The 26,528-nt window shown below is 43.2% G+C and overlaps 1 protein-coding gene across 4 annotated transcripts in view; it reads right to left on the bottom strand.

Moving 5' to 3' along the window:
• Positions 1-26,528, bottom strand: part of VAV3 (vav guanine nucleotide exchange factor 3) — a 334,337-nt gene that overhangs the window by 245,593 nt on the left and 62,216 nt on the right. For all 4 annotated transcript variants that reach the window (XM_084756026.1, XM_084756025.1, XM_084756028.1 and 1 more), the window contains exon 2: positions 17,690-17,806. In XM_084756026.1, the coding sequence (XP_084612152.1) occupies positions 17,690-17,806 (117 nt within the window). The remainder of the gene's footprint in view (positions 1-17,689; positions 17,807-26,528) is intronic.

Genomic DNA, 26,528 nt, shown 5'->3' with positions numbered 1-26,528 from the left:
AGCTAACAGCTAAAAAAAAAAAAAGTTACGATTTATCATATGTGAGTATTTTAATTAACTCCACAATTGTCAGAGTTCTTCATAACTAATTTCCACAATGGAAACTTTTCCTACTTAGGATATTTTTGCAAGACCACTAAGTCATTCAAAACCATAGCCGGCGTCCCAACTATAAATCCAAGATAGTGTAGAAAAAAGGTCACTCACATTGATAGAGCATTTAGGCATCTAAATGTCTAGTGTGTATGAAAGTCTCAGGGCCAGGTGTTGTGAGACACTCCTTTAATCCCAGAACACAAGAGTCAGTGATAGATGCCTCTCTGTGAGTTCTAAGCCAGCCTGGTCTACACAGCAAGTTCCAGGCCAGCCAGGGCTACATAGTGAGGCCTTGTCTCGATAGACAGACAGACAGACAGATACACAAGCAGGCTGGCAGATCTCACTAGGGCAGCCTCTTGATCAAAATTCAAGTTAACATAAAGCCAAAAACCCTTCAGCTAGTTGTGGTGGGGGAGGGATGCTGATTGATAGCATGTCCCCTTCATTATTAGATTTCATAGTGGATTTTTCTGAACTATCACCTCTCTGAGAAACTACTTACTATCCAACTGTCAATAAATTCAAATATTTTCCTGCTTCCTTCCCAAAACATAATTCTATCAGGAAAACATCAGAAGTCACTTTATTGAAAACCCTTTTTAAGCTTGGCAGACTAAAGACGCATAATACCCCAAGTTAGCTCTACTCTGAGTCTGGCCTTCCATACACTGTTTTATTACTCTACCCAAACCACATCCAATACACAACCATCAAAACCCTGGACCATACTAACAACCGCAGCAGCTTCTACCCTGTACCCTAATACCAGCGTTCTGCAGTAACCATTGCCTAAGATAAATTAGAAACAGGCGCTGAAAATGATTTAGCACACAGGTTATAGAACGCCTGCTGCTAACTCATAAGCTGCAAGTATTATCCATATCCTGTCTTCCCAGAAAAAACAGGCCAAGGGTAGCAAGAAAAAAAAACCTACACCCAGAATCACCCAGCATAGTTCAGAGAAAATCATCTGTACACACTTGCACACACCCATGGACACTACGCTAGACTTTAATACAGCCATGCTAACAGTTTCTAACTCCTCCACGAATCGGCAAACCCTAACACCTTTGCTCCTCACACAGTGTTCAGCTACACCAGGATGGTTCATACTCAAAAGGCGTTCTAGCTGGCACTGGGGTGAGCCAGAAAGGGCTCTGCAATCGACGGTGGAGCCCTGCCAAGATGCAGGTGCTTCAGGTGGAAAACAAGTGACTGACAACTACACAGGGAAAAAAGCTCCCTTGTCAAGACTCCACACAGCTGCAGAGGCGGCCAAGCACTGCTGCCTGCAGTTGTCCGGTGCAAGCTTCTTCCTGAGCACACTTCCTCTACTAATCCCCTACCAGCAAGAGCATCTGTGCATTTCCATCCCCACCATCATCACTATACTCCTACAGATGCAAATAAGCCTTTAAAAGAATCAGAGATGAGTGGATATAGGAAATGCACACATGGGCATCACAGCCAAAGGACCCAAGGCTTAGAGTTCCGCTGCTGGTGCGGACCAGCTACTGAGAGCTATTTTCCCCTGGAGTTCGCCAATTATCCTTGTGGATTTACCATCCATCATATGCAATAACTTAGAAGACTCACCAAATGCCCTGTGGAACTTGGATAAGCTACAGCTTAGCCTTAAATCAGTGTGATGGGGTCAAGGATCTTCTCAGAGCAGCTGAGATGGGCTACAGTCCAGCAGGAGGCTCACAGCAGGAATGTGGGGGCTTGCTATAGCCTGGCAAGTACCAACAGAGATATTCCTTCAAAGACTCTGGTAACAGAAGAAGCAAGTCATTTGAAAAGAAACAAGACCAATGTTTCTAAGTACACTTCAGGGACTAAGCTCTTGCTGAATACTAAGTAAGAAAATAAAACAAAACCATCAAAATGGGTCTATCAGCAGGTTTAGGATGAGACAACATACTTAGAATCTGCTAAAGGAAAATACCTACTGGGTTGCTGAATGTGTTTACAGTAAGAAAGTACAAATGCCTGCTGTGTTCCCCATCAATTTTAAGCTGCTGTCAGGTGCACCTGTTCCTGCCCCCATTGTTTCCTTTTCTGTAAACTCGGCTTCCCCTCCAGTCACCTAGGAGTTATTGTTCCCTCTTTTGTCTCCCTCTCACTGCTCACATCAATTCCTAAGCACCCAGATGCTCTTCAACCACGCATCCTTCATGCATGGTTCATCCTTCATCCTCCATCCTTCATCCTTCATGCTCAAGGGTTGGCACTCCCGTAGTACGTTAGCCTCTTCCTGCTGCTGGCATGACAACCACTCACCACAGCCTCTTCTCCCTGACATGGTGCTTGACTCAGGCCTGGAGTTCATGCAGTTCAGCTCACACCTGCGAAAAGCAATCATCAAACCCCCAGCGCACGGCTAAAAGGCCCTGAATCTTATACTTTTGTTCAGTTTCTGCTGGACTGCAAGACCCAGCTCATTCAGTTACGTCTTATACTTGAACTGCAAGGATGACCTGTGAGACTGTCAGAACTCCAAGAGGATCCTTTTTCTGTGCCTTCCTATTGGACATGCTCTCTAACCAGAGTTGTTTTTTTTTTTTTTTTTTTTTTCATTTTGGCTTGGAAACAAGGCTAGACTAGTCTGAGACTAGACATACACTGTCTCGGATTCATGTTCCAATGCCTCCTAGCTATGACTTTTATATCTCTGACCATCATATTCCTCAGTCATAAAATGGCAATAATACTAACATGATAGGGCTGTTGTAGGGAAAGAACAACATGGCTACGTAGAATGTAAAATAAGGTAACACCCTAGTAAAATAATTGGACTAGTACCAGCATCCTTCCTACCCTGTCTAGACTCAGTATAAGGATAAAGGTCCAGAGCTATTGCTTCACCATATGGAGGACAGGGCAGATCCCTTCTCTTGAGTTCCCACCGAGAGGACCTTTTCTGTTGACTACTGCCCCACTGAGCAGGTTACACCATAAATAATCATTTATGTCATTACTTACATCTTGTGTGATATAGTGCAGTTCTTAAAAAGAAAGCCAAGCTGAGCATGGTGGTACATGCCTTTAATCCTAGCACTTGGGGTGGGGGTGGGGGAGGGGGCAGAGGCAGGAGGATCACTGTGAGTTCGAGGACAGTCTGTTCTACAAAGTGAGTCCAGGACATCCAGGGCTATACAGAGAAACCCTGCCTCAAAAAATAAATAAATAAACAAATACATAATAGACATATAGACAAGTTTTTTTTTAAAGTCAGAAGTACCTCTGTCCTAAAAGCCTCTTCAAGAAACTGTACATAACATATGAACAATTTAGAGCTACAATGAAATTCAAGTCATTAAAGAATGGGAATTATAATATCCAAATATATGGTTTTTGATGAATACATGTAAGTTAAGTATCACAAGTTATGTATATATATGTATATATATATTTATTTATAAACACGTAGTTCAGCACACTACTAATACTACACCTTTATGGAGAATATATGTGTGTATATGTATATGCATATCTTGGTACACAAACCGATATTTGTGTCTATAGTTACATCCATATTAGAAATGCAATAGTATTTTTAAAAATCTAACCAAAAGATTTGCTGCTTATTCTATGAAAAAACTTAGAAGTAAAGGTTAAACTTAAATCCTCAAACCGCGTTTCCAATTCTGTATGTCATACTCTCACAGGGGAGGCGGACAGGAGGTACAGTATTAAAGTGGCGGCCTGCATTTGCTCCTCTCTCTTTGGGATAACCTTTATTTCCCGCAAGTATGGGTACCACAGAAGTCTCTATACCTTCCGGAAGCTTGCAGTCCTAAGACACTGTCACTACCCCTGAAAGTGGCGCAGACCCAGATGAAACAAATGGCGGCGGAGCGTAGGGGCTCCTGGAGAGTATTAGTTAAACATCCCCCAGAGTGAGGCTGTCCCTGCAGAACGCAATTCGCACACATTGCCCTTGCCAAGGATGGCTGTTTGACAACCCAATGGAATAAAACCTGAGATCAACTTGGAGAACTGGCTCCAGGGGACATACTGGAAACAGGAGAACCAGAATCTAATTAAAATGCCCCCCGGGACTTATTTAAAACCTAAGTTAGAAGCGCAGTAACACAGTAATACTCCTGCCCTTCTCTCATGATGTCTTAGCATTTCTGAGCCTGTCTCCTCCCCTGCCCCCCCCCCCCGACCCATTCACCTTCAACCTTTCACTTTGGTTATTTCCTCAGTAGCATTTACCACTCTAACTTTGTAACTATTGTGTTTATCCTTTGTTTGTTTTAATTTCTCAACTCAGCAACCTTAAGGGCAGAGACCCTGACTGCCTGCTAAATGCCGAACAATGACACAGCCCCTGGGTGCTAATATTGTCAGTGTGGGAAGGTGACCCCTGCGGTCTGCCTGACTAAGTAATCGCTAGGCCTCTTTTGTATGAGCCCTCTTGCTGGAGTCTTTGTGCGAGTTTTCTGGTGCAACACATTGCTCTCTTCTACTCTTGCCTGTCGTGAACAAATATAACCACAAACCGTGGCCCTAGCTTTCCCCATAAGAGGCTCCACAGCACCCAAGTACTTTTCCTCCTTCCTTCTCACAATTTCACAGGTATATGATTCACTACTGTCACAGATCTCAGCCATCTCAGCAGCACCAGCACTTGGCACTTTGCTTTGTTTTGTTTTTACCTGTCTTTGTGTATTGTAGCCAGATTGCCAACACCACTACTTTTGTGGCTGGGAACTACTACAGTTCTCCCCTTCTGTCTGTAGTTTGGCTTACAACGGTTTCAATTTCTCAGGATCAACAAGTCTGAAAATATTTAATGGAAAATTCTAAAAGTAAACAATTATTAATTTTTCTAAGTGTTGGCCATCCTGAGTAACATAGCTTTTCAGGCCACACTACCCCATCCCTCTTAAATGAAAAATCATCCCTTCTTCCACTGTATCCACACGTTATATACTACATCCCTGCTAGCTGCTTGGTAGCCATATTGACTGGCATCATATTGTAGACGTACGTTTAAGTAATTCTCATTTAACTTCATAACATCTCTAAAGGTCAAGAGCAGTGGCAGTGGTAATCTGGATATGCCAAAGAGAACGCGTAAAGGGCCCCCTGTAAGTGAAAAGGTAAAAATTCTCAATTAAAAGGTATAAAATGATGTGTTCTGAGGTTGCTAAGATTGATGGCAAGAACGAAACATCACCTATGGAATTGTGAAGGAAAAAGAAACATGCACTAGTTTTGCTATGAAACATCACACACTTGAACATTATATCTACAGTATGCAAATAATTATGATAGAGAAGGCAGTAAATTTGTATATTTACCTTTATATGTGAGAGGGTTCAGTACTGAGTGTTTGGGCATCCACTGGGAATACTGAATGTGTCCCTCACAGGTACAGGAAACCTCAGTACTAAATGAAAAAAGGATTGCTTGAACATAAGCACTGTGAAAACACAACCATCTACCTGGAAACAAGATGGCTACTGAGTGGCTACATACAAAGCCCAGATAGTGCTGGGCAAAGCGGTGGTTTACAACCCGGGTCAAAATGACCTAGCACTGGACTTGGTCACACTACTCTAAGCAATCAACTATGGTTGCACCCAAGACTTCCTTTGAGTCCATTTAAGCAGAGAAAGCAGAAAGAGTGTCGAGCATCCCCTAGCCTGACCGTCTCACAATGATCCATATATCTTTAGCTCTGGTCCTCTCATTGGTTATAGAAAGATTCAAAACTTATGAGTCCTTTCTACATTGAACATGTCATGATTATGTTCAGGCACTGTTAACCAAAACCATGGGAAGCAAAGCTGCAGGAGGAACATAGCATTGAAGAGTTCCCCCTCAGTCTTTGCTCCACCCTACTCAAACTTTACCCACAAAGCCAAATCCAAGCTCCTCAATTCACCTCCATGACGTAGGGCCATTTCCACACACTTCCCATACACATGTCACCTGGGACAAGAAAAAAAAAATGCACGTTGACCTTATATCATAATCTCAAAGAAGAAAGATTATTTGATGTGGCTAGGTCAGTTCTGTATGATCCAGAAGAGGAGGCGATCTTTGTCTTTGTCAGAAATAGGGGCCAATCAAAGGCGAGTCAGCAAAAGCCAGACATGGTGCCTCTCAGGACCAACCCAGACACAAAGATTTGGATAAAGCGAAAGCATACATTCTCAGAATGGAAACAGGGTGAGTTACCACAAACAAAATCAATACAAACAAGAAGCTAATGGATGTGAGGAGAAATGGGGTAAAGAAAATTATATTAATAAATATTAATCTAATGAATTGTGGTGACTAGTAATTTAGTGGGACTAAAGCAAGGAGCAGAACAGAGGCAGGAAAGTGAGAAATGGAAATGGGCAATCAACAGCCAGATGTGATGGCACAGGAGGGAGAACGGCAGGAGGATTGGACATTTTAATCCATCCAGGACTACACAGTGAGATCCTGTCCCATAAAAAGAAGAGAACTAGGTATTGTGGTGTACCGCTACAGTCCAGCATTCATTATGTGAGAGCAGGAGTACAGAGACCACAGCAAACTCATGCCTCAGACATCAATCAGTCAGGGTTGCTGGTGGAGCTCAGTTGATGGTGCTTGCCTACCATGCAGAAAGTCCTGTGTTCAAATCCCAGCACCGCTTAAACCCAGTGTGATGGTGCATTTCTCTAACCCCAGCACTCAAGAAGGAGAATAATGGCGATCATTCGTGGCTACACAGAGAGCGTAAAACCAGCCTGCTCCATGAGATGATGACTAAAGAAAAGGAAAGGGGCGGGGGGGGGGGAGGGGAAGGAAGCAGTCCCTGGTTGGCCAGGACTTTGTATAGATTTTAAAGTGGTGTTTATTTTCTTATAAGCAGCAGGGATCCACTGTCAAGTTTTTAAATATCAAAGCGAAACTGCCAGATTTTCAGCTATGGGAAATTACTCTGAAGATTCATTTGGAAGGACTTGGAACTGATGGCAAAGCAAGAAGTAACTCTATCGCATCAATAAGAGCTTTCACAAGACAGAAGGAAGCATGGTTAAAGAAGATGCATTTGTTACTGTGTACTTCCTGGCAGGATGAACCAACAGGCTTATCCCAGAACAAATAAGTTTAAAGAGGAAAGAAAAATCAGTGTTTACACAACAAGTGTGAAACAATCATGTGGTACCTAAGGAGCTAACCACAGACAACCATGAGACAGCCTAAATTAGACAAGGTTTTCAGTGCCTGTACAGCTACACCTCACAGACAGAGCGTGCAGGACTGCCCAGGCTTTCTCGGCATGAAAGTTTACCTCCCAAGCTTCCTATTAATATTTCTCAGGGCACTGAGGACCTTAGAAAATGACTTAGGAAATGCTAACCCAGAAGTTTTCAACACTATGAAAAGGTTTTGGTGGTTTGTTGGTTTGTTTATTTGTTTTGAATTGGCTGCAAGACCGTTAAAAAGCAGATCACTAACAAACTTGAAACAACGCCAAAGTACAAAGCAAAGCTGGTTCAAGCATGTGTATGGGGTTATGTAAATGGGCGAGAGTGTTATGAAAAAAATTGACCATGGCGAGAGGTTTCTGAATGAACAGCAACCAAAAATTAATTCAAACTTCAGCTTGTAACAAATCCAAAGTGTCTCTGGCAGTGCTCACACGTGTTGCATCACATGGCTTTGCTGCAGCCTTCATTCTGAACACACACACTGCACAAGCTGTTATGTCATGCAACATCACCCAACAGCCAGACACCTGTCAGTTCAGACTCAAGATCACTGTATATTATAAGCAACAATGTACATTGTACATGATGAATTTTCATTGTATGTAATAGGTATTGCAATCTTTTTACTTTACATACAAGATTTTTTGTCTTTATAAAAAACAATGGTATAGTTATGAAAAACACAGACTTTTAATATTTTCCTACATCATCCCTTAGGATGTATCACACTAGATTATCTTTGAATTATGTCGTTAGATGAAAAAGTACATCCATATAATTAGTATGTGAACTTTTTTTCATCCTTAGTAACAAAATTATAATAACAAAGAATTAGTTGTGCACAAATTTATAATGTATAACCATTCAGTGTTTGATACGTATGTCTGTTTTGTATACCTATATACCTGAGGTCTTGGAAAAATTACTCCAGCATTAGGAGGTTGTGTGTAGAAGAGTATAAAGAGTGACCTTTGCGTGGCCCGGTCACTGGAGTTCTGCAAGACAAGGTAAAAATGGGAAATTTCCCCCAGGTATTCAACACAGCTAAGGAAGTGAGACAAGAGTAAACATTGCTGAAAAAGGTCAGCTCTGTCCTAAACTGCAGGAGAGGAATACATCTAATCATTCAGGAACTGTGTTCATACACACACACACACACACACACACACACACACACACACACACATACACACACACATACACACACACACACACACACAGAGTCTGAAAGCTGTGCCCCACTTGTTTGCTTAAATAAACAGGAAAAAGTATATTCTTTAGTAGACTGGAAATAAGCTGACTCATTAAAAAAAAATCCAGAGTCTTCTGGGAGGAGGAAATGGGGCATCTCAAGACCTCTTCTGGAACTGGATGGAACAGTCACTGCAAAGGCAGGGAGTCTGGCCCTCAGCAGGCGTGATGCAGAGAGTAAACCGTTATGGGTGTGGCTGGGCTGAATGGTGATGGAAGCAAGAACGTGTCAGCACTGAGGACCATGCCAGAAACCATGCCGCACCGTTCTTCCTCAGAACCAGACTGGTAGAAACCATGCAGATCAATTTCTTTGAGGGCTTTGAAATCAACTGGAGCCTGGCAGACTTCATAACCTCTAGGAGTTTTGAAGAATTTAAGGTGGGTAAGACTTCAAAAGAGAAATGTGACACTACTAGTAAGACTGAGAGTCCAAAGAACTTACTGTAGGGACAGAAAGATTCTATTTTCACAACTCATCTGGGTTACATATATGGATTGTTGACCAATGCGCATGCGCTAGATACGGAGGCTCTTGCAAGCTACCCACTGTGAGGTCCCTGGAGCAGCTACAAACAGGAAAGGCTCGGGAACTTTTGGTCAGGTGGTTTCTTAAACCTGGGAAAGCGAGGGAAAGAGTTCCAGAGGATAACCCAATAAAGTCTCTCAAGTATCACAAGCAGGATGCTAGCACAGGTACTGTGAACGGTGAGACTGTCAGTGGGGGTAAAGAATGGGAACGTGGGGATGATGCGGGTACCCAGGGCTGGGAAGCCAGCCAGGCATCCCATCACAGACTACGCAGATAACGGTTCTTGGTCCACTATGCATATACTCTGAGGTGTACAGGTCAAGTTGGAAAAGTAGAAAGGTTAAACACACACAAACTGTGGAAATCAGCCTTAGCAACAGGAGTATATGAGCCTATCGCGGGGTATTATGGACTAGACAGACACTTGAGCTCACAATGGAAGGTTGGTTTGACAGCTACAGGGTTCTCTGTAAGGGGGTGGGGAGAACAGGTGGCGATTTCTGCCAAACAAATCCTGTAAAGCCCTTTTCGATCTTAAGTTACCTCAGTACCCCGTGATTTTCTCAGCACACGCAGTGCATGTAAGGTGCTAGAGGTCCTACCCGTCCTTTACTCTGAGTCTATTCAGCTGTAGCTACAAACTTAATTCATATCCTGGAAATAAAACTTGATGAGCTTAGTGTAACAGCTGCCTTCAGTGACAGATGTACACAGAATTATAAATCTAAATCTATACACACACACACACACACACACACACACACACACACACACACCAAAAATGCAACAAAACACTTGACAGCATAGGGTATAGACAACAAACACACATCACCAATTCATCAAGCCATATTGAGTGTGAGCAAAAGTGCCACCACGGTCCTCTTTCCAACCCTACCCATAGCTGGCACTCTGAATAATCTCTGCCTACCCACACTACTTCACCAACAGATGGGAAGGCTAACTCAGATGTTCTCCGAGGTGTAGAAATGACAAAACATAAGACATTCCTACATGCTTAAGACCATTTGAATTGTGAAGCCCAGCAAACCCTGTTCGTTTCCCTCACTCTAGGCTGAGGAAACAAAGACGTTGGCTCAGCAAAATAAAAATGAGGAACACACTGGGTGGAGTCACGGAAAAATCCACTGACATATGCATTCATCTCTGGGCACAAGATGTCACTAGGCTCCTCCATGTCTCCCAGACCCACACACAACACTTCGAAGTCAGAGGGAGCAAAGCAAAAGTTGACAGCACACGATGTTCCAGGCCCCATCACATGGCAAAGGCAGAGGGCAGCCTACTGAACAAACCATCTGGACTAAATGCAGAAAGGGAAAGGTTGCATTCTCAAAGAATGTGTGAGGCACAGAAAACAAAGGACAGCTATGCAGAATACTGCTGAAAAAGCACAATTTAGTTCCTGACTCCAACCCTTCCAGTGTTATCAGTTCTTACATTTAATTCAAAATTCAATTCCATATGTTTACCAGTGAATCTCAAACTTATTAAAAGTAATTGTGTTATCCGGCCCCTGTGCCCCAAGTCTGCCATCCTAACTACTAGGAACACTGAGGCAGGAAGACAGAAAATCCAAGGCTAGCCTGGACTACAGGATGAGTTCAAGGTCAGCCTGGGTAAAATAGTGAGATTCTGCTTCAAGATAAGGAGGAGGAGAAAGATAAAGTGTGATAGCACACTGAGGTAATCTTATAGCACCCTAGGCACTCCCCCAGTACTGCAAAAGAAGGAAAAAGTAAAATAGAATATAACATTCATGATAATCATAGCAACGAATACGGTAATAGCTGGTGTTTGCTGTGTCCTAACCTTACACCTATGTACTCCCATTTTCCATACATTATTATATTAAGTATATACTGATCCTCCACAACTTATAGATCAGGAAGCTGGAGCTCAGGGAGGTTAAATTTGTCCCTCAAGACCACAGCCTAGTAAGGAACACAGAACTCAAACCAGGATTCACCTTAGAAACAGTGCTCTCAACCAAAACAGGACTCAACCTCTTCCAAGTTCTTACCTGTTTCGTTGACACACCCCTACACTGACACACACTGTATCCCTCTTGATGTGTCTGTCCTGAACCTTAACATCTGAAACTGTCCTACCAGCTACTGTAACAACCTTTGGCCAGGTGTGATTCTCTTTGATTCAAGAAAATGTATCAATCATCGCATATATACCAGGGGCTCACAATCCCTGGAACCAAGGATGCCAGAGTCTGTGGGTCCAGGGCAACAGGAGCAGGGCTGACACTCATCACTCATGTGAAGGGGATGGAAGCCCCAGCCAGAGTCCTAGGACCTGCTCAAAAAAGAAAACCCCACATCCTCATGCACCACAGAGGTAGCTGGCAGCGGTCAAGGAAACACTTCCAAACAGCTTGTGTTCATCAAAATGATAATGAGGGCAGAGTAGTTGCAAATGCTTTCGACATGACAGAAATGGCACAAGCATTCAGATCCTGACAGAAATTAAACAGAATGGAACATGGGATTTCCAGGATAATTCCAGGAGTGGAGGACACTTTTTTAAAAAAAATCTTGTCTTAAGCAAAGAAACTAACAAGATTTTTATTTATGGTTATTACCAAAAAAAGCCAGAAAGAAATATGTCATTTTGAAAAGTTAAAAAAATAATAATTTTTTTTTCAAAACATAAACATAAAGACAAAGAGAAGCCATGTGAGAGGTCTAAAGGACAAGTGAGCTTCTCCACGGAGCAGGCTGGCTTCTGCCTCAGAGGAGGACCCTGCCTCTTCAGCACCAAACAACCCCAGAGCCACGTGCTAATCTCGGGGACTCTGCTGTTTCCTGAAAGAGTTCAAGTTACCAAGCTCTGCCCTGGTCCGTGCATGAAATGCACATCCGCTCAGAGTTAGGAACAGCGGCCGCTCTGTGCTGGCGCTCATGCAGCAGCACCCCGACCTTTCCTTTGACAGATAAGAAAAACTGTAATTAGATTCAATTAGCATTTGCGTTGACGTTAATTCAGAGCAAATTGAAGTAAATTGGCATTGAATAAAGAATTCAATACCGGGAACCGCTGAAAGGCAAAATAATTATAAGCCATCCTACAGCACTCAAATATGTGTGTTCCCCGCCATTTCATAAAAGGAAATTATCATTCATCTGCGTTAATTGACATTTTCCCAGGACAATCTTAATTTTTCAACAGCAAACACATCCATGTCAAGCGTCTGACCCAAAATATGCTCCTGAAACCAACACTAAAGAAGAGGTTAGGCCAAGACTAGGGAACAGCATGGTGTCACAAGGGGGACAGGGCAGAGGTGACAACTACAAAGTATCTGTGCATAAGTGGGAAACTATGAACCCCTTGTCTGCCTAGACTTACTCACATCAGCCGACATTATGCTGAGCCTCACACAGCACCCTGAATCTCCCCTGCCTCACAGATGAGCCAATCCAAAACTGGATCCAAAGTCAATGAGTCTCTTATGCTTTTTAAGGAAAAAGGAAAAAAAAAATGGCAACAACCTTGGTTTCTTCTACATGTTCAAACTCTCCCATGACCATACAGTGAGACACAAAGCAAGGATAGCAGAGAAGAGTAAAGGGGAGAAAGGCCAGAAGGCCCAGATCCTGTTCCCACGCCCAAGGCAGGTGGCTTTAGCCTTTGCCCTTTGTGCCTTGCTTTACCCATTCAAGGAACAGGCTACCTTCACATACGCTTGTGAGAATCACACGAATCAGTGGTAACAAGCACTCTGAAAACTTCAAAGTGCAGTAAAACTACAAGACACCGCCATTATATTTATAGACGCCAAAGTCACTGAATGAGTGTGAGTTCTAAACTTACTAATGGTGGAAGTTGAAGCCCTTCAGCGTATATGTTATCTCTGCTGACCCAAAGCAGCTGTGTCATCAAAAGTCTCACCCCCCCAGGACAAAGGAGGACTCCTCATGGCTGCTTAGATGGCATCTCTGCTTAACCTTCCATGCTCCATTTACTATAGCAGGTCAAACATAGACTGTTCCCTGATTAACACAGTCTCCTGTACTGAGCCATTGTTATTCTGCATGCAGAACCATAGGGGTTTTGTTTGTTTGTTGTTTTTCCCTTCCTCGTGGGGTGGAGGTGTTCTCTATCACTTTCCTATCCCCTATTTTTCTCATCATCCCATGGGTTCCAAATTTTTGGATAGCAGAAAGTGTTTTTTGAACAGACTAAATTTGTTCTCTCTTTCTCTTTTGGACTCCCCCATCCACAAGAAGCAGCAAGTCAATTCTGTCTCATTTTCTCTTTCATCCAATTGGCTTCACAGATCAGAGGCTTGACACAGTAGATAACATCAGCGTGCCATTTTCTTGTCCTAACTTCTCCCTTCGGATGTCCAAATTCTCTCTGGGCCAACAGCTCAGCTTCAGCTGCATGGCTCAGCTCCCACAAGAAAAGCCACGCAACAGATACCACGGCCTGTTTGAGATGCCATCCCACGCGTGCCACTTTTAGGGGCTGCAGTATACTGTTCACTCCCACCCATCAAGCAGGAATGCCACTCCACACCATGGACAAGAAGATAACCACTCCAGGATTCCCCTTCCGGAAACCTCACCCCTGCTATATTTACCTACCTTACCACCCACAGTAGGGGCACCGCCATTGCTATGACAACAAGGAGGCACATTGCTTCATACCACATAGAGGAAGATAGCCATGCCAAGACATTCCACCATCAGTCAGCTTAGCTTCGGCTGCCGGTCTCTTTGGCCATACAGTTGGGCCTGGTGGGGGCGGGGGCAGGAGACGTGGGGGGGGGGTTGGGGGGGGAGGCGGGTATTGCTCTTCCCAAACTCAGCTTCAGGTCATAACTCATTATGAGCCTGCTGACTATGCTAAGCATCTCAGGAACTCTCCCTAGGGAATACTAAATACATGCTCACTCTTACCCCTCTTTACAGGACTCGGAGGACAAACCTAATATGATTTCACAGAAGTTGGGGAACAATGAGCTTATATGCACTCTAGAGCATGGGTGGGGGGCTACTTACAAGAGCAAGAACGACCCTGAAGCAGCAGCAACACGGAAAGTCTTACCCCAGCACATAGGGCAACTTCCCCATGGCTGCACAAAGCCCTGTGTAATTAGGGCAAGAGTTACGTACAGCTGGCTGAGAGGTGCAGGCATGAAGGCCCTATATATCAGGTGAGTGCCTAATGACCCTCTTCATCTCCTCCCTCTGTGAGTTAACACCGACAATCAACCAAGCTCTCAAATAGTCCCAGCTGTTCTGATGAAGATAATGGCTGTTTATGCTGGGAAGGCAGCAGGCTACAGCAGGGCCTCGCGCACGCCAGCCAGGCACTCCGCCACTGAGCTATACCCCCAGCCTTGTCAAATCCTGTTTACATTCATATTCTCAACCTTAGAAATGATTTCATCTGTGATTCAACACCATATTCACTATATTTATACTTAAAAAAAAATGTAGAATTGCATGAATTACCTCAGGCCTATCATTCCCAAAGTAGGATCTGTATCAAGAAAAATAGTGGCCATACAGCAGGTTTGAGAGATGAACTAAATCCACGTATAGTATGCAAAGCGCCAAGGAGGTGTGTCCTTCATAGCCATGAACCTTGCTTCTATCGTGACATAGTGGCAGAGAATCAGCCAGGTCTGAGTCGAAAGCCTTGATACATGCCATATTACATATGCAATTTGGGGTAGAGATTTCCTCATTAGTATAATGAAGAAAATAGTAGTGCCCCCTCACAAGTCTGTTATGAGGATTACACATGAAAATTAGAAGAAAAAAAAGCGTTGTTAGTGTTCAGTAACAGCTGGCACTGACTGCTTTACTCGGGGTGTTTAATAGCGGTACCAACCATATTTTTTTCCGCCAGTTTATGTTAAGCACAGCCTGACGACATAGGTCACCATCACAGGCACCGGCAAAACCTGGTGACTGTAGAGTAACAAGTAAAGGCTCAAATCCAAACCACCAGCCCAGGCTTGATCCTTTTTCAGTCTTTTCTCTGTTAAAACATTTTATGTAACCGGAAGTAGAGTGCATTTGTCCACAAGACCTAGAGTTCATTCCTTTACAGCCAAGTTTTGGCAATCTCGACTTTCCTCCAAAGCTGCTATTGCCTTGTCAATCGAACAGGCCACACGACTCCACTAATACAAACCCATGCATTTTAAAAATTATTTCTGTAACTGTCCAATCTTTATTACCATATCTTGTGAGACTAAATGGGGGAAGGGGATGACTCCTTAATAAACTGTAAAAAGCCGTGGGGTTTTTTTTCCATTTTTCATTTCCTTAAATCATTTTCATTTTCCACTTCCTCAAAAGAGAATTTATGGGCTAGGGCCAGGAACGGAGAAGTCTGAAAACAGGAACTTCTCTCTCCACTTCCAGAACAGCAGCACAGCAGTGTCCACCATCTGGACTTCAACTTGATTTCCTGACCTTCAGTGGTGGCAACAGCACAGCCATGAACGGACTTCCCTTTGCTTACTCATGGCCTGGCTTTCTGTCCCTTGTGCTACCATTTTTACCTTCCGTCACTTTACTTGTGACCCCACGTCAGTTAAATGACAGCTTGCCCAAGATAAAAGTAATCCGTGCTATCACCTCCTCCATTTTCTTCCACATTGGCAAGAAGCCTGATGAGCCACAAAGCTGGGAACTGTTCAAAGTTCCAGGAATGACTCCAGATCTCAGCCTTCAACCACTCACCCACCCCCCACCCCTGAACACCACCATGAAAACGATACACCCATCCTTTGCTCTATGTCCACATCAAATTTCTAAGATTTCTGTGACAAGAGTTTGCCCAGAAAACTCATCCAGTGCTTGGATTTTATTACATAACCAAATAGACCATCTTAGAGGTTAAGTAAAATGCCAATCTCAGATAGACATTTGGGGAGATACTAGTACCAAAAGTAAAGAATAGGAACGGGGACTGGAGAGATGGCTCAGTAGTTAAGAGCTCTTGTCATTCTTGCAGAAGGCCATCCACCTGTAACTCCAGTCCCAGGGGCGCTTAGGGCACCAGGCATATTTGTAGTGCCCAGACATAAATGAAGGCAAAACATTCACACGAGTGAAGTAAAAAACATTTTGAAAGAAGGATGAACATAGTTTTTTCTTTTCTCCTCCCCCTACTCTTGCAGCTAAGGATCAAAACCAAAGCCTTGCACACATCAGCCGGGCCTTGAAACACAGAGATGCACCCTCAGCCTCGGCTTTCTTTTCTTTCTCTTCATACATGCATACTTTCATAATGCAGTGTAGCAAACTGACCCAGGGCCACTCTAAAGGAAGGGGTTTGAATTCATATCACTTTATTTAAGAAAATAACTATAGTTTTTGAAAGCATGATTTTCATTTTTAATAACTTAATCTATGGGACGAGTGCCAAATTCTAAGACATCCATGTGAAGGCCAGAGGACAACTTGCAAGAATCACTTCGCTCCTGGGCAGGGTGCTGAGCATTACATATGGGTCATCAGGCTTGGTGGCAAACACCTGCTTCCACTGAGTAATCATCCCTGCCCGACAGTGTAATTTCTTTCACCATGGGCTTAGTAATAACATTAATATTAAAACTATTTCCATGTGAAAAATACCATTTAAATGCAACCAATTGAATAATTCCCCAGTAGTGCTGGGCCTCCAGAAAAATCACATGCATAGTGTATGTGGGGCTCTGGGTTTGTCTCAGCACCATTCTATACCCACATTTCATGTCTTCTCCAAATAATTGACCAAGTGTCTAAATAAAGAACAGGGTAACCTCACATTCTTAACTTCCGAAAAAAATGAGGTGTCACAGCTCAGATGGAGCCCACAGGCAGCTCCGTCTCCATGTGGGTCCTCCAGCAAGGGGAGCAAGGGCTGTCTCTGCCATGGACTCTGTTGCCTGCTCCTCAGTCAATCAGTTCCCTCCAGTAGGGCGGCCTTGCCAGGCCACAGAGGAAGAGGATGCAGGCAGTCCTGATGAGACTTGATAGGCTGGGGTCAGTGGGTAGGAGAGGAGGGCTCCCCCTTTCTGAGGACCAGGGGAGGGGGATAAGGAGAAAGAGGGAGGGAGAGTGGGACCAGGAGGAGATGACGGAGGGGGCAACTATTGGGATGCAAAGTGAACAAATTTTTAAAAAATAAATTTAAATTATTGTAAAAAGTGAGGTGTCTTTCAAGTAGAGAGAAGGCCGGAGGAAAAGCATATTGGCCCTGGGACATGAGTGATGGAATTCCACCCTTGGGGGAGAAAGGAGCAAGAGGGACTACCTGTGGATACAAGATGCCCTGCTTTAGGTTACAAAGTGCTCCTGAACTCACTTCCAAAGTCCCTGCTGCTGGTTGATTCTGTTCTTTGGAACATGCCTTATCCTTATTGCTGAGCCATTTGGCTAAACAGTGCAGATAGGCAGACCACTTTGATCTGGTTAAATGCTCTCCCATGAAAACGTAAATGCCAGGAAGGGCTAGAGATGTAGCCCAGCGGTTGAGCACTTGCCTTAGCATGTGCAAGACTCTGGTTCAAGTCCAAGAACTATATTTGTAAAAATTAATTAAAAAGCAAACAGTTCAGTACCTTTCCAAAGTCACGAACATCAAACAGGTCGAATGCCTCAAAAAGCTCGCTTTTCCTCATTCCAAATGTCTCACAGCAGGCAGCCAGAAATGTCCGGATATTCTTCAGACAGAGAAACTGAGGAACAGAAAACAAGAGTTATGTAGTGAATTTTTATATCGCACACAGGCTACTATAAAAGCATCAAGGAATGACCAGTCTGCTTTTTATTTTCTTCTATTTTCATGTGTATATAACTCACAATAATGGTCTACATATATATAGTGTACACTCATCCCACTCGTCACGCATAGCCCTCCATTGCCCTCCCCCACCTTCTAGCTCCCTTCCTCTTCCCAAATGCCCAACCCCTCCTGTTTTCACATCTTTTTAAAAATCTATCTTCTACACCGCAGAGACAATATGCAAGATCTAGCTTCATAAGCCACATCATTGCTCTTGGTCAGTCAGCAGTTCTGTGAACTGGCTGTGACCAAACAGACACAGCTTGTAGCCCCTTGAAACTTACATTGCAGTATGAGATGAAAGCCAAGCACAAACAAGGAAACATACACCTAAATTTAATAGTTTAATTTATGTTTTTATATGGTGCCTGCACAAGGGATCTGAAGAACAAAGAGGCAGGGGCAGGTAAAGTTTAACTGGAATGGTTAAAAACAATCTCACTGATAGGGGACAGAGACATGCGGCAGTCTGAGGTAGGAGTATCTGGAAGAGACACTAGAGCCGAGAGTGTGCTGGAGAGAAAAGCAAAGGTAATCTGCAAAGGGAGGGGTCAGACAAGGAAGAGTCTGCTAGATGGCCATTATTCCGATACGGAAAATACCAGGTGTTTGGGCCAAAGGTGAGACAAAATTTATTGTCTTACAAGGGTCTTCAGGAGCTGCTGTGTTGCAGGTAGATTGAAGGACATTGGGATACGTAAGCGTAAGGCAGGGAAACAGGAAGCTACTGCAATAAGTCAAAGTGAGAGATGACCACGGGCAAACAAGGAATTACACTCCCACTGTGTTAAGTCTGAGGTAGCATTGGTCATCAGGCAGCAATTGGCCATGTCAGTCTACTGGCCAGGTGATAGGTATGGACTTCAATCCTAGGTCTTGGAGTCTTTAGAGCAGTGGTTCGCAACCTTCCTACTGCTTCCTAACCTTTCACCACAGTTCCTCATGTTGTGGGGACCCCCAACTGTAAAACAATTTCATTGCTACTTTATAAACTGTAATTTTGCTACTGTTAAAAATCATAACATAAACATCTGTGCTTCCTGATGGCCACAGTCCACAGGTGGAGAACCACTGCTTTAGGGGAGCATTAACTGTGACAATGGCTGAGACAGACTTGGACCCGAACATCTTAGGATATCAGGAAAAGAAGAGGAAGCCACAAAGGAGTCTGGGAAAGAATAGCCACCGAGGAAGGAGAGAATTCAGGAGAACAGGTGTCCCCAAAGCCAAGGAAAACAGATGAGGAGACAATGCACATCAGACATTCAAGGCGATCTGTAAGATGCAGATCAGTCCTGCCTAGGGCACTTGGCAGTGAAGGTTATAGACTCCTTGACACTAGTAGATTCTATGGGGTCAGGGACTGAGGTAAAAAAAAACAAGTGTTTGGAGTAGATCCAGCTCCACAGGAAAGAGAGAAAGTGAAGCCAGGATAGAGCCTGTGGAGTGAGTGGCACTGCAAAGTGAAACAAAAACTTGGTAGAGGGCAGAAAGTTAGCCAGACAGAGTCATCGTTATACAGTGAAGTCCTTGAGCAGGCCAAGGAGAGGGGCTGACCTTGGACAGGAGCGTGCCCAGCTCGTCCATGCAACTGGAACAGGAAGTAGACCAGAAGATGCGACTGACAACTTAAAAGTCAGATGTTGGGGTTCACTTATAATGTCTAAAAGACATAGATCCACCTACACACATATCTCAGAAGCAAACTAGTCCTGGGTTTGTCTATTTGTGACAAGTTCTTCAATTGTCACTCAGGCTAACTTAGAACTAGCATTGTATCCCAGACTGGACTTGAACTCAAAGGAATTCTTCTGCCTCAGTTTCTCAAGTGATCACTGTATTATAGGGAAAAGTGACCACTCTCAGTTTGGTAAATTGACTCTTCTGGAAATGTGAGCGGCCATGGCATACATTTTAAATTTTTATGTACTTGTGTCAAAACTTTAAATAAACGTAGCTTATTGTATGTCAATTATACCAAAATAATTTCATAAGCCTAATTTCCTGAGGGCTGCTGTGTGGCCTGTAATCCCAAGTCATATGGGGAAATAGAAGAGGTTTGAGGAGCTCAGGGTTATCCTAGGCTGTACAGTAAGCTCAGGGTTAGCCTGGTCTACAAAAGACCATCTCAAAAGCAGGGAACAGCAACAAAAACCAAACAACAAAAGCCTAACTTCCAAAAAGTATGTAATATATTAGGTAACTGTTGCATCTTTTTTGCTTTTATTTGCCTCCAAAGCACTGACAATATCGTATCTCGTTTTGGTTTCATGAATTTATACATTTGTAGAAAGCTCGTCTTGCTTAACTTAGATGAGTTTTACCTTTTACAGGAATCATTCTCAGAGGCTTAAATATTTAAGGAAGGGTTAAAACCACAAGGGAAGAAGCATCATAAACCCTTTGAAATGCAAACACCAGCCAATCAGCGCTCATGGCTCCTGCTGTCACTTTAAAGATTCATGAGACCTTTACAACACAGCACCACTCTGGATGTCCCTCCTCCACACAGAATCGCTTATTTACAGATTAAAAGCCTTGCATTCTGCCAAGACAGGCAATAATTAGTCTCTGGGGGATTATGCAATTGCTCTCTTGCAGTATTTTTTTTCTTTTTACATAATTAAGTGAGGAGAGCCTCATAGCTCACCACCAAGAACAAAGCATTGGTTGCAAATACCGCTCTCTGAAGATGTCTCACCAAACCCACATTTTCCCCACGTGTAGGAAAAACTGCAGCAGGTTTCCACCAAAGTGGCTTTGATCATGAAGTCAGAAAAGCAAGAAGCATCACTCAAAGTAGAACAATTGAAAAACAGTCATGAAGCCTGAAAAACAGGCTTTGCGCTTACTGGAGTCAATGTCACTTAACCCCCACAAACTCAGTTCTATTAAGCTCAACAAGTGTTTGCTGGGTCTGAACAAAGTCACTCAAAAGGAGCTGCTACTTTTCCAGGCAAGCCACTAACTAGCCTGAGCACCCTGTATCTTAGCTGTTCTTAGCCAACCGGTTTTGAATGCCTGCAATATCGTAGACACTGGAAGTGCTAAAAAAAAAAAAAAAAAAAGGCTCTGGTTTAAGCTTTTTCTGGCAATATCCCCCAGGAGATTTTTTTCATAGTGCTTCAAAATTTGGCCAAAAGCACTAGGCTGTCCTCGCAGTCCACACTGCGGGGTGCACTGCTGTGAGCACAGACAGGAACGGAGTTGAGGTACAGATGAGGTGGGGCTGTAGCCGCATCATTATGGAGATCGCAAACACAGCTGAGCCCACCAGACTCCCTGCCCCCTATGATGTTTGTTGTGTCTCGATTCTATTCACTGTTTCCAGTTTATTGAAGAAATCCGACACAACGGTTGGAAGGAAAATCCACCACTCACTGTGACCTATACCACAATCACAACAGCGTCATGTGTGCTTTTGCACACATGCCCTTTGTTTTTTTTTGGGGGGGGGGGGGGAGGTTATCTGTGCTGTTTGAAAGGAGGGTACAAACATTTTTCTTCACTGCCAAATCATTCAACGTGCATCTCTTAGAAATTAGGATGTTTCCCTACATAGCCGTACGTATCACAAGCACACATCCAAAACCCAGTTTTCATCTTGTTTTCAAACTTGGTTTTTTAAAAAAAATTAACAATTGATATCCATTGGCTATTCAAATTTCTACCATTCCAACCTCAATCTCCTTTTATAATATTTCCACCTAAGCTAAGATCTACTCCAGCGGTTCTTACTGCATTTGGCTACCTTGTCTTTGTAATGTATTTTATTTTGACACATTTTAATTAAAATATAATTATATCACTTCCCCCCCAAGCCCCTCCTATGTCACCTCCCTCTGACCCTTCCTATGCCACCCCTCAAATTGATAGCATCTATTTCTTTTATATTATTTTTACATGCACTAATATGTTTTTTAAAAAAAACAACCTCTAAGTCAATCTTTGTTGTTTCTGTGTACATGTTTTCAGGTCTGACCACTTTATGTTGGGTAACGAAGGAGGGGGCTCATCCCTGGGAGAGCTATTTCTCTGTCTCTCAGCTCATTTGTTGCCTATAGTTCTTTGTCTAGGGTGGGACCCAGTGGGCTTTTTCCCCCTTCCACATTCGCATGTCTATTGATATTGCCATTGTCTGTGTCTCACTTATGCAGTCATTTCTAAGCAAGGCAGTCTTTTACACTGAGTTTTATAAAGAGTCCAGGATGTCTTAAAATACATCCCACATTATTCATTTGTCTGATAATTTCCCATAGAACTGCTGACCTGTCCTTCCAGCCTCTACACTGTCTGTGAACTGAAGTCTAATTGGAAGAAATAACTTATACTACAAGCTTCGCACTTCATCGCCTTCGAAGGCACAGTGTTGAGTTGTTGCATCACCTAGCTAGTTCTAAGGTCCATCGTTTGCTTAAGATGGGTGCTGGTCACGGCCCCACCTCTCTGTGTCTTGTTTTTATATCCATACATAGTCTGAATGTGAAATTGTGCTGTCCTGTGTCTGTCTTGTTTCCAAACCATTTCTCACAATGGACATCACCGAACATCCCTGCTATCAGTTACTCCACTTGGGACTATAAATAATGATTTTTTTTCCAGTTTCATTTTCCTTCCTCATTTATTAACTGATACTATTTTATTTTTAAAAATTTCCCCATCTTTCTTGTACTTTTTTTCTTCTGTAAGAACTGATTTTCATATGATCCTAGATTTGTACCCAGAAGAGCATTCGTCCCTGTCCCCTTTTTACACGTCTCCATTTCATTTTGTGATCTTTCTTTCTTACATTGCCCACTTCATATTTTTCGTGATCTGGTTCTGACATCAGCCACATCTCCAGGCAAAGTCTTCTTTCATTTGTAAATGGTATTTAGAAAACACAAGAGCATCCACCAACTCCTAGATTACTGCCAACAGCAATCAGTCACCTGACACCTCAACCTTATGCGAATGTGACTTAGCACTTTCTACAGCAAAAGCTCATTTAAGCAGAACTGGCCTACAAGGCCCCTCACATACCTTTTGCAGAATTCTAAATCTTCTTAATAGAGCCAGGAAGCCAACATGAATCTCAACGTTTTCAAAAGAAGGGAAACCCGAGATCACTAAAGAAGACCTATAACTAAAAATGCTGTGGCTCGCCCAACATCGGCCAGCACGAATTTCCTCCTGTCTATTTACTCTTTGGGATTCAAGGAGTTTCCTGGTCTTTTCTGTCATCTGCAACAGCTTAAAATGATTGCCTTCAGAGAGATTTCACAGCACGAAACAGGCCCATCTTATTATTTCATAACCATCTCTTATTCTTGACCAAAAGTTATGCAACTATTAAACCATCTCACTTACTTACATGAGACCATTTAGATTTAGAACTTAAATCTTTAGGAACTAGAGTTAAATAACTTAATTTTGGGAGTAGAGAGATGGCTCAGTAGTTAATGGCACTGACTGTTCTTCCAGTGGACCGGGGTTCAATTCCCAGTACCCACATGGCAGCTCACAACTGTCTGTAATGCCAAGACCTGATGCCCTCACATAGACATACATGTAGGCAAAACATCAATGCATATAAAATAAAAATGAATACATTATTAAAAATTAATTTTTAAAATTTTATATGTATCTATACAAGATGAATAGCTCATAAGTGTACAAGAAATTCAATAGTCATCTCTTTATTTTAAAAACACTAACAAGATGCCTACTCTATTGTTTGTTAAACATTGTCAATTTCCTAACATTCTCCAGGTGGATTCTGACTTATTAGTATATCTTAAAAAGTAAATTGAAAGAATCATAACTTGGGTCCAAAAAGTAGACAAAACCCAGATTCTCTCCTGTATGGCTCATTGCACAGAAAAGAAATCTGGAGTAGCACAATAGGGTGGCAACTACTATGTAAATATGCAAAGATTCTTTGAGGGGGAGTATGAAGATTACCTTCTGAAATTACTAGCACACCATGCGACCTGAGGGGTAAAAGTCACTGAAAGAGGAGTGGTTGGTACTTGGGTGGGGGAAAGAAATAGCCTGAGTCAGGGTGTGTGCGAGAAAAAAAAAACAAGCCTGGACCACTGTGGGCAGAGGAAACGGTTAGCACTGGACACAGACCAGGAAAGGAGCAGTGAGGGAAGACAGAAGGAGGGAGGCTGTAGTTACCTAGCATGCCAAAGAGCTCTAGGCTGTATCCTAGGAGTGTTGAAGTCAAAGAGCTTTAGATAGAAGAGTTGGCCACTACTCTGTATTACATTCGAAGTGTTTTGTGTAACAGTTCTCTTCCAGGTTCCACGAGAAATACTGATACCATTTAGTCCTCACAACAACCCAATCAGGAAAATTCTATTCTTCTTTTCTATCTACAAAGGCAGCTGAGAGATTTATTCAAATTTACAAAATCACATTTGTCAGACTAATGGAGTCTAGATTCAAATCCAGACCTTCTAACGCCAGTGCCCACATCCTTAACTACTAAGACATACTGACTTCGTGTTGCAGTGCACGAGGGGAAAAAAAAAATTAGCTTTCTTTTTTTATCATGGTGTGAGATAGATAGCAAACACAAGGCAATTAGAACTACCCCGTGTTAATCTAACAAGAGATGACGCTACTGAGAGTAGAAGGGTGGAAGCAGGAAAAGAAAAAAACACTAGGTCATATGGAAAGGGGAGGAGGTAGGAGGAAAAGACCTAAGATTGTGCCCATATCTCCAATCACTGACCGACCAGCCAGACTGTCATACACTAAAATGGTAACAGCAAATGGGGTGGGAGTTGTACGAAAGGCGGTGACAGGCTGAGTCAGTTAATTCTATTCTTCCTATGTGGAAAGGCCCCACAGTTAGTGAGTCTGACCTCCCTCTCTCAGGCGCAAGTACTCAGGGATTCGTGATGCCGTCTAATAGCTAAGCCACCTGGCAGTCACTTGCCTCCCCCCCTTTAGTCTCTCTGCCCCTAAACGAAGACATGAGGAGATTACTTATTCAGAGTGGAGTGACAGAAATGGCACAGGGGCACTCCAGCATCTCCGTGTCGCCTTCAAATTATAAAGTCAAGCAACAATAAGTCCCGTGATATCCTAAGAGGATGCAGTCGGAACCTAATCAAGGAGCTGGAGCAAAGATGGTGGCTTTCAGTCAAAATTCCAGCACAGGTGGGGGCAGCAGCTCACAACGCCCCACCCCTGGCTGGGGAGCTTTGGCAGCTGAAGGCTGCCCAGGTAAAGAGGCAGCTTTCTTCAGGTAAGGTCAACTTACCAGGGATGGTTCTCTCCTTCTGTGTGGCTGCCAGAGACCAAACTCAGGTCATCAGGCTAGGGGGCAAACACCTTTACCTGCTGAGCCATCTCACTGCCCTCCTCCCCCACCGCCACTCTTTAATTAAATGGGGAAAATCATATACCCCCTGGAAATTAAAAAGAAAATGAAAGCAGGTCTTCATTTGCCTGAGGACACCATTTGCCTGCATTTTCCTTGTGGGACAGCAGGTAGCAATAGGGTTTCATGGGCATAGCTCTGTGAGGAAAACCCAGCTTGGCAGCATGGGCTACCTCCAAAGTGCTTCATCTGGACCTTAATAGGACAAACAGCCTGAAGGACAGTGAGGAAGGAAGGCAGACAGAGGGAAAAGAGGTCCCTTCGTGCTAGCCAGGCACTCAAAACACTAGAGCAATTCTCCTCCCAGTCTCAGACAGACCTCAATTTATTTCTAATGTTTTTTAAAATCACTTACTCAAAATAAGAAACTAACACCATTTAGAGTCGTAAAGCTGTTGCTTGGTTTTGCTGCCGTTGTTTGTTTGTTCTTAATCGTGGAGGGCGAGGTGCACACCACAAGACGTATGTGCTGTTGTGCATGTGGAGGTCGGAGGACCACCTTAGGAGCTAGTCCCTGCTTTCCACACTGTTTGCAACACATTCTCTTCACATTCACTGCTGGGTACATCAGGTCACTGGCCACTGGAGTCCTGGGATTGCACACACTCACTACAGTGTGTGGCTTTACATGGGCATTAGGGATGTAAAGTCAGGGGTGTGTGTGTGTGTGTGTGTGTGTGTGTGTGTGTGTGTGTGTGTGTGTGTGTGTGTGAAGTGCTCTGCCCACTCGACCATCTCCTTGGTCCATCAAAGTTTGTTGTTTTACGTTAACTTAAGGACAGTGTGTATGCATGGAAAGTGTAGTTTCACTGGAATGGTTAAGCTCCTAAGCATAGGGCTGACTTGCAGATTACATATTCATCTTCTTTGCTCTGCAACAACTGGCTCACACCTGTCCTAGAAGTAGGCATGATGGATTGCAATATCCATTTACTCAACTATTGTTCCAAGAAACAGTAAACACTTTGAGAACAGAGAATGTATGTTTCATCTTTGAATCCCAGAAGCCCTTCCAATAGCACCTGGCTTTAAATAAATATTGAAGCAACTTGTTTACAGAAAAAAAAATAACTACAACCATCCTTTGGCCACCAGGAAACTTAGAGTGAAATTTTATACTAAACTGTCCTCATATCCTTCTACCCATATGTCAATAGAGCAATACAGCTTTTTTATTAAGATTCTTCAAAACCTTTTGGAGGGGCTGGAGAGATGGCTCGGAGGTTAAGGGCACTTGCTG

Source organism: Acomys minous (assembly GCF_964271855.1).
Source record: "Acomys minous genome assembly, chromosome: 14".
Taxonomy (NCBI): Eukaryota; Metazoa; Chordata; class Mammalia; order Rodentia; family Muridae; genus Acomys; species Acomys minous.
The sequence above is the reverse complement of the archived record's forward strand: the minus strand, read 5'-3'. Positions and strand labels throughout refer to the sequence as shown.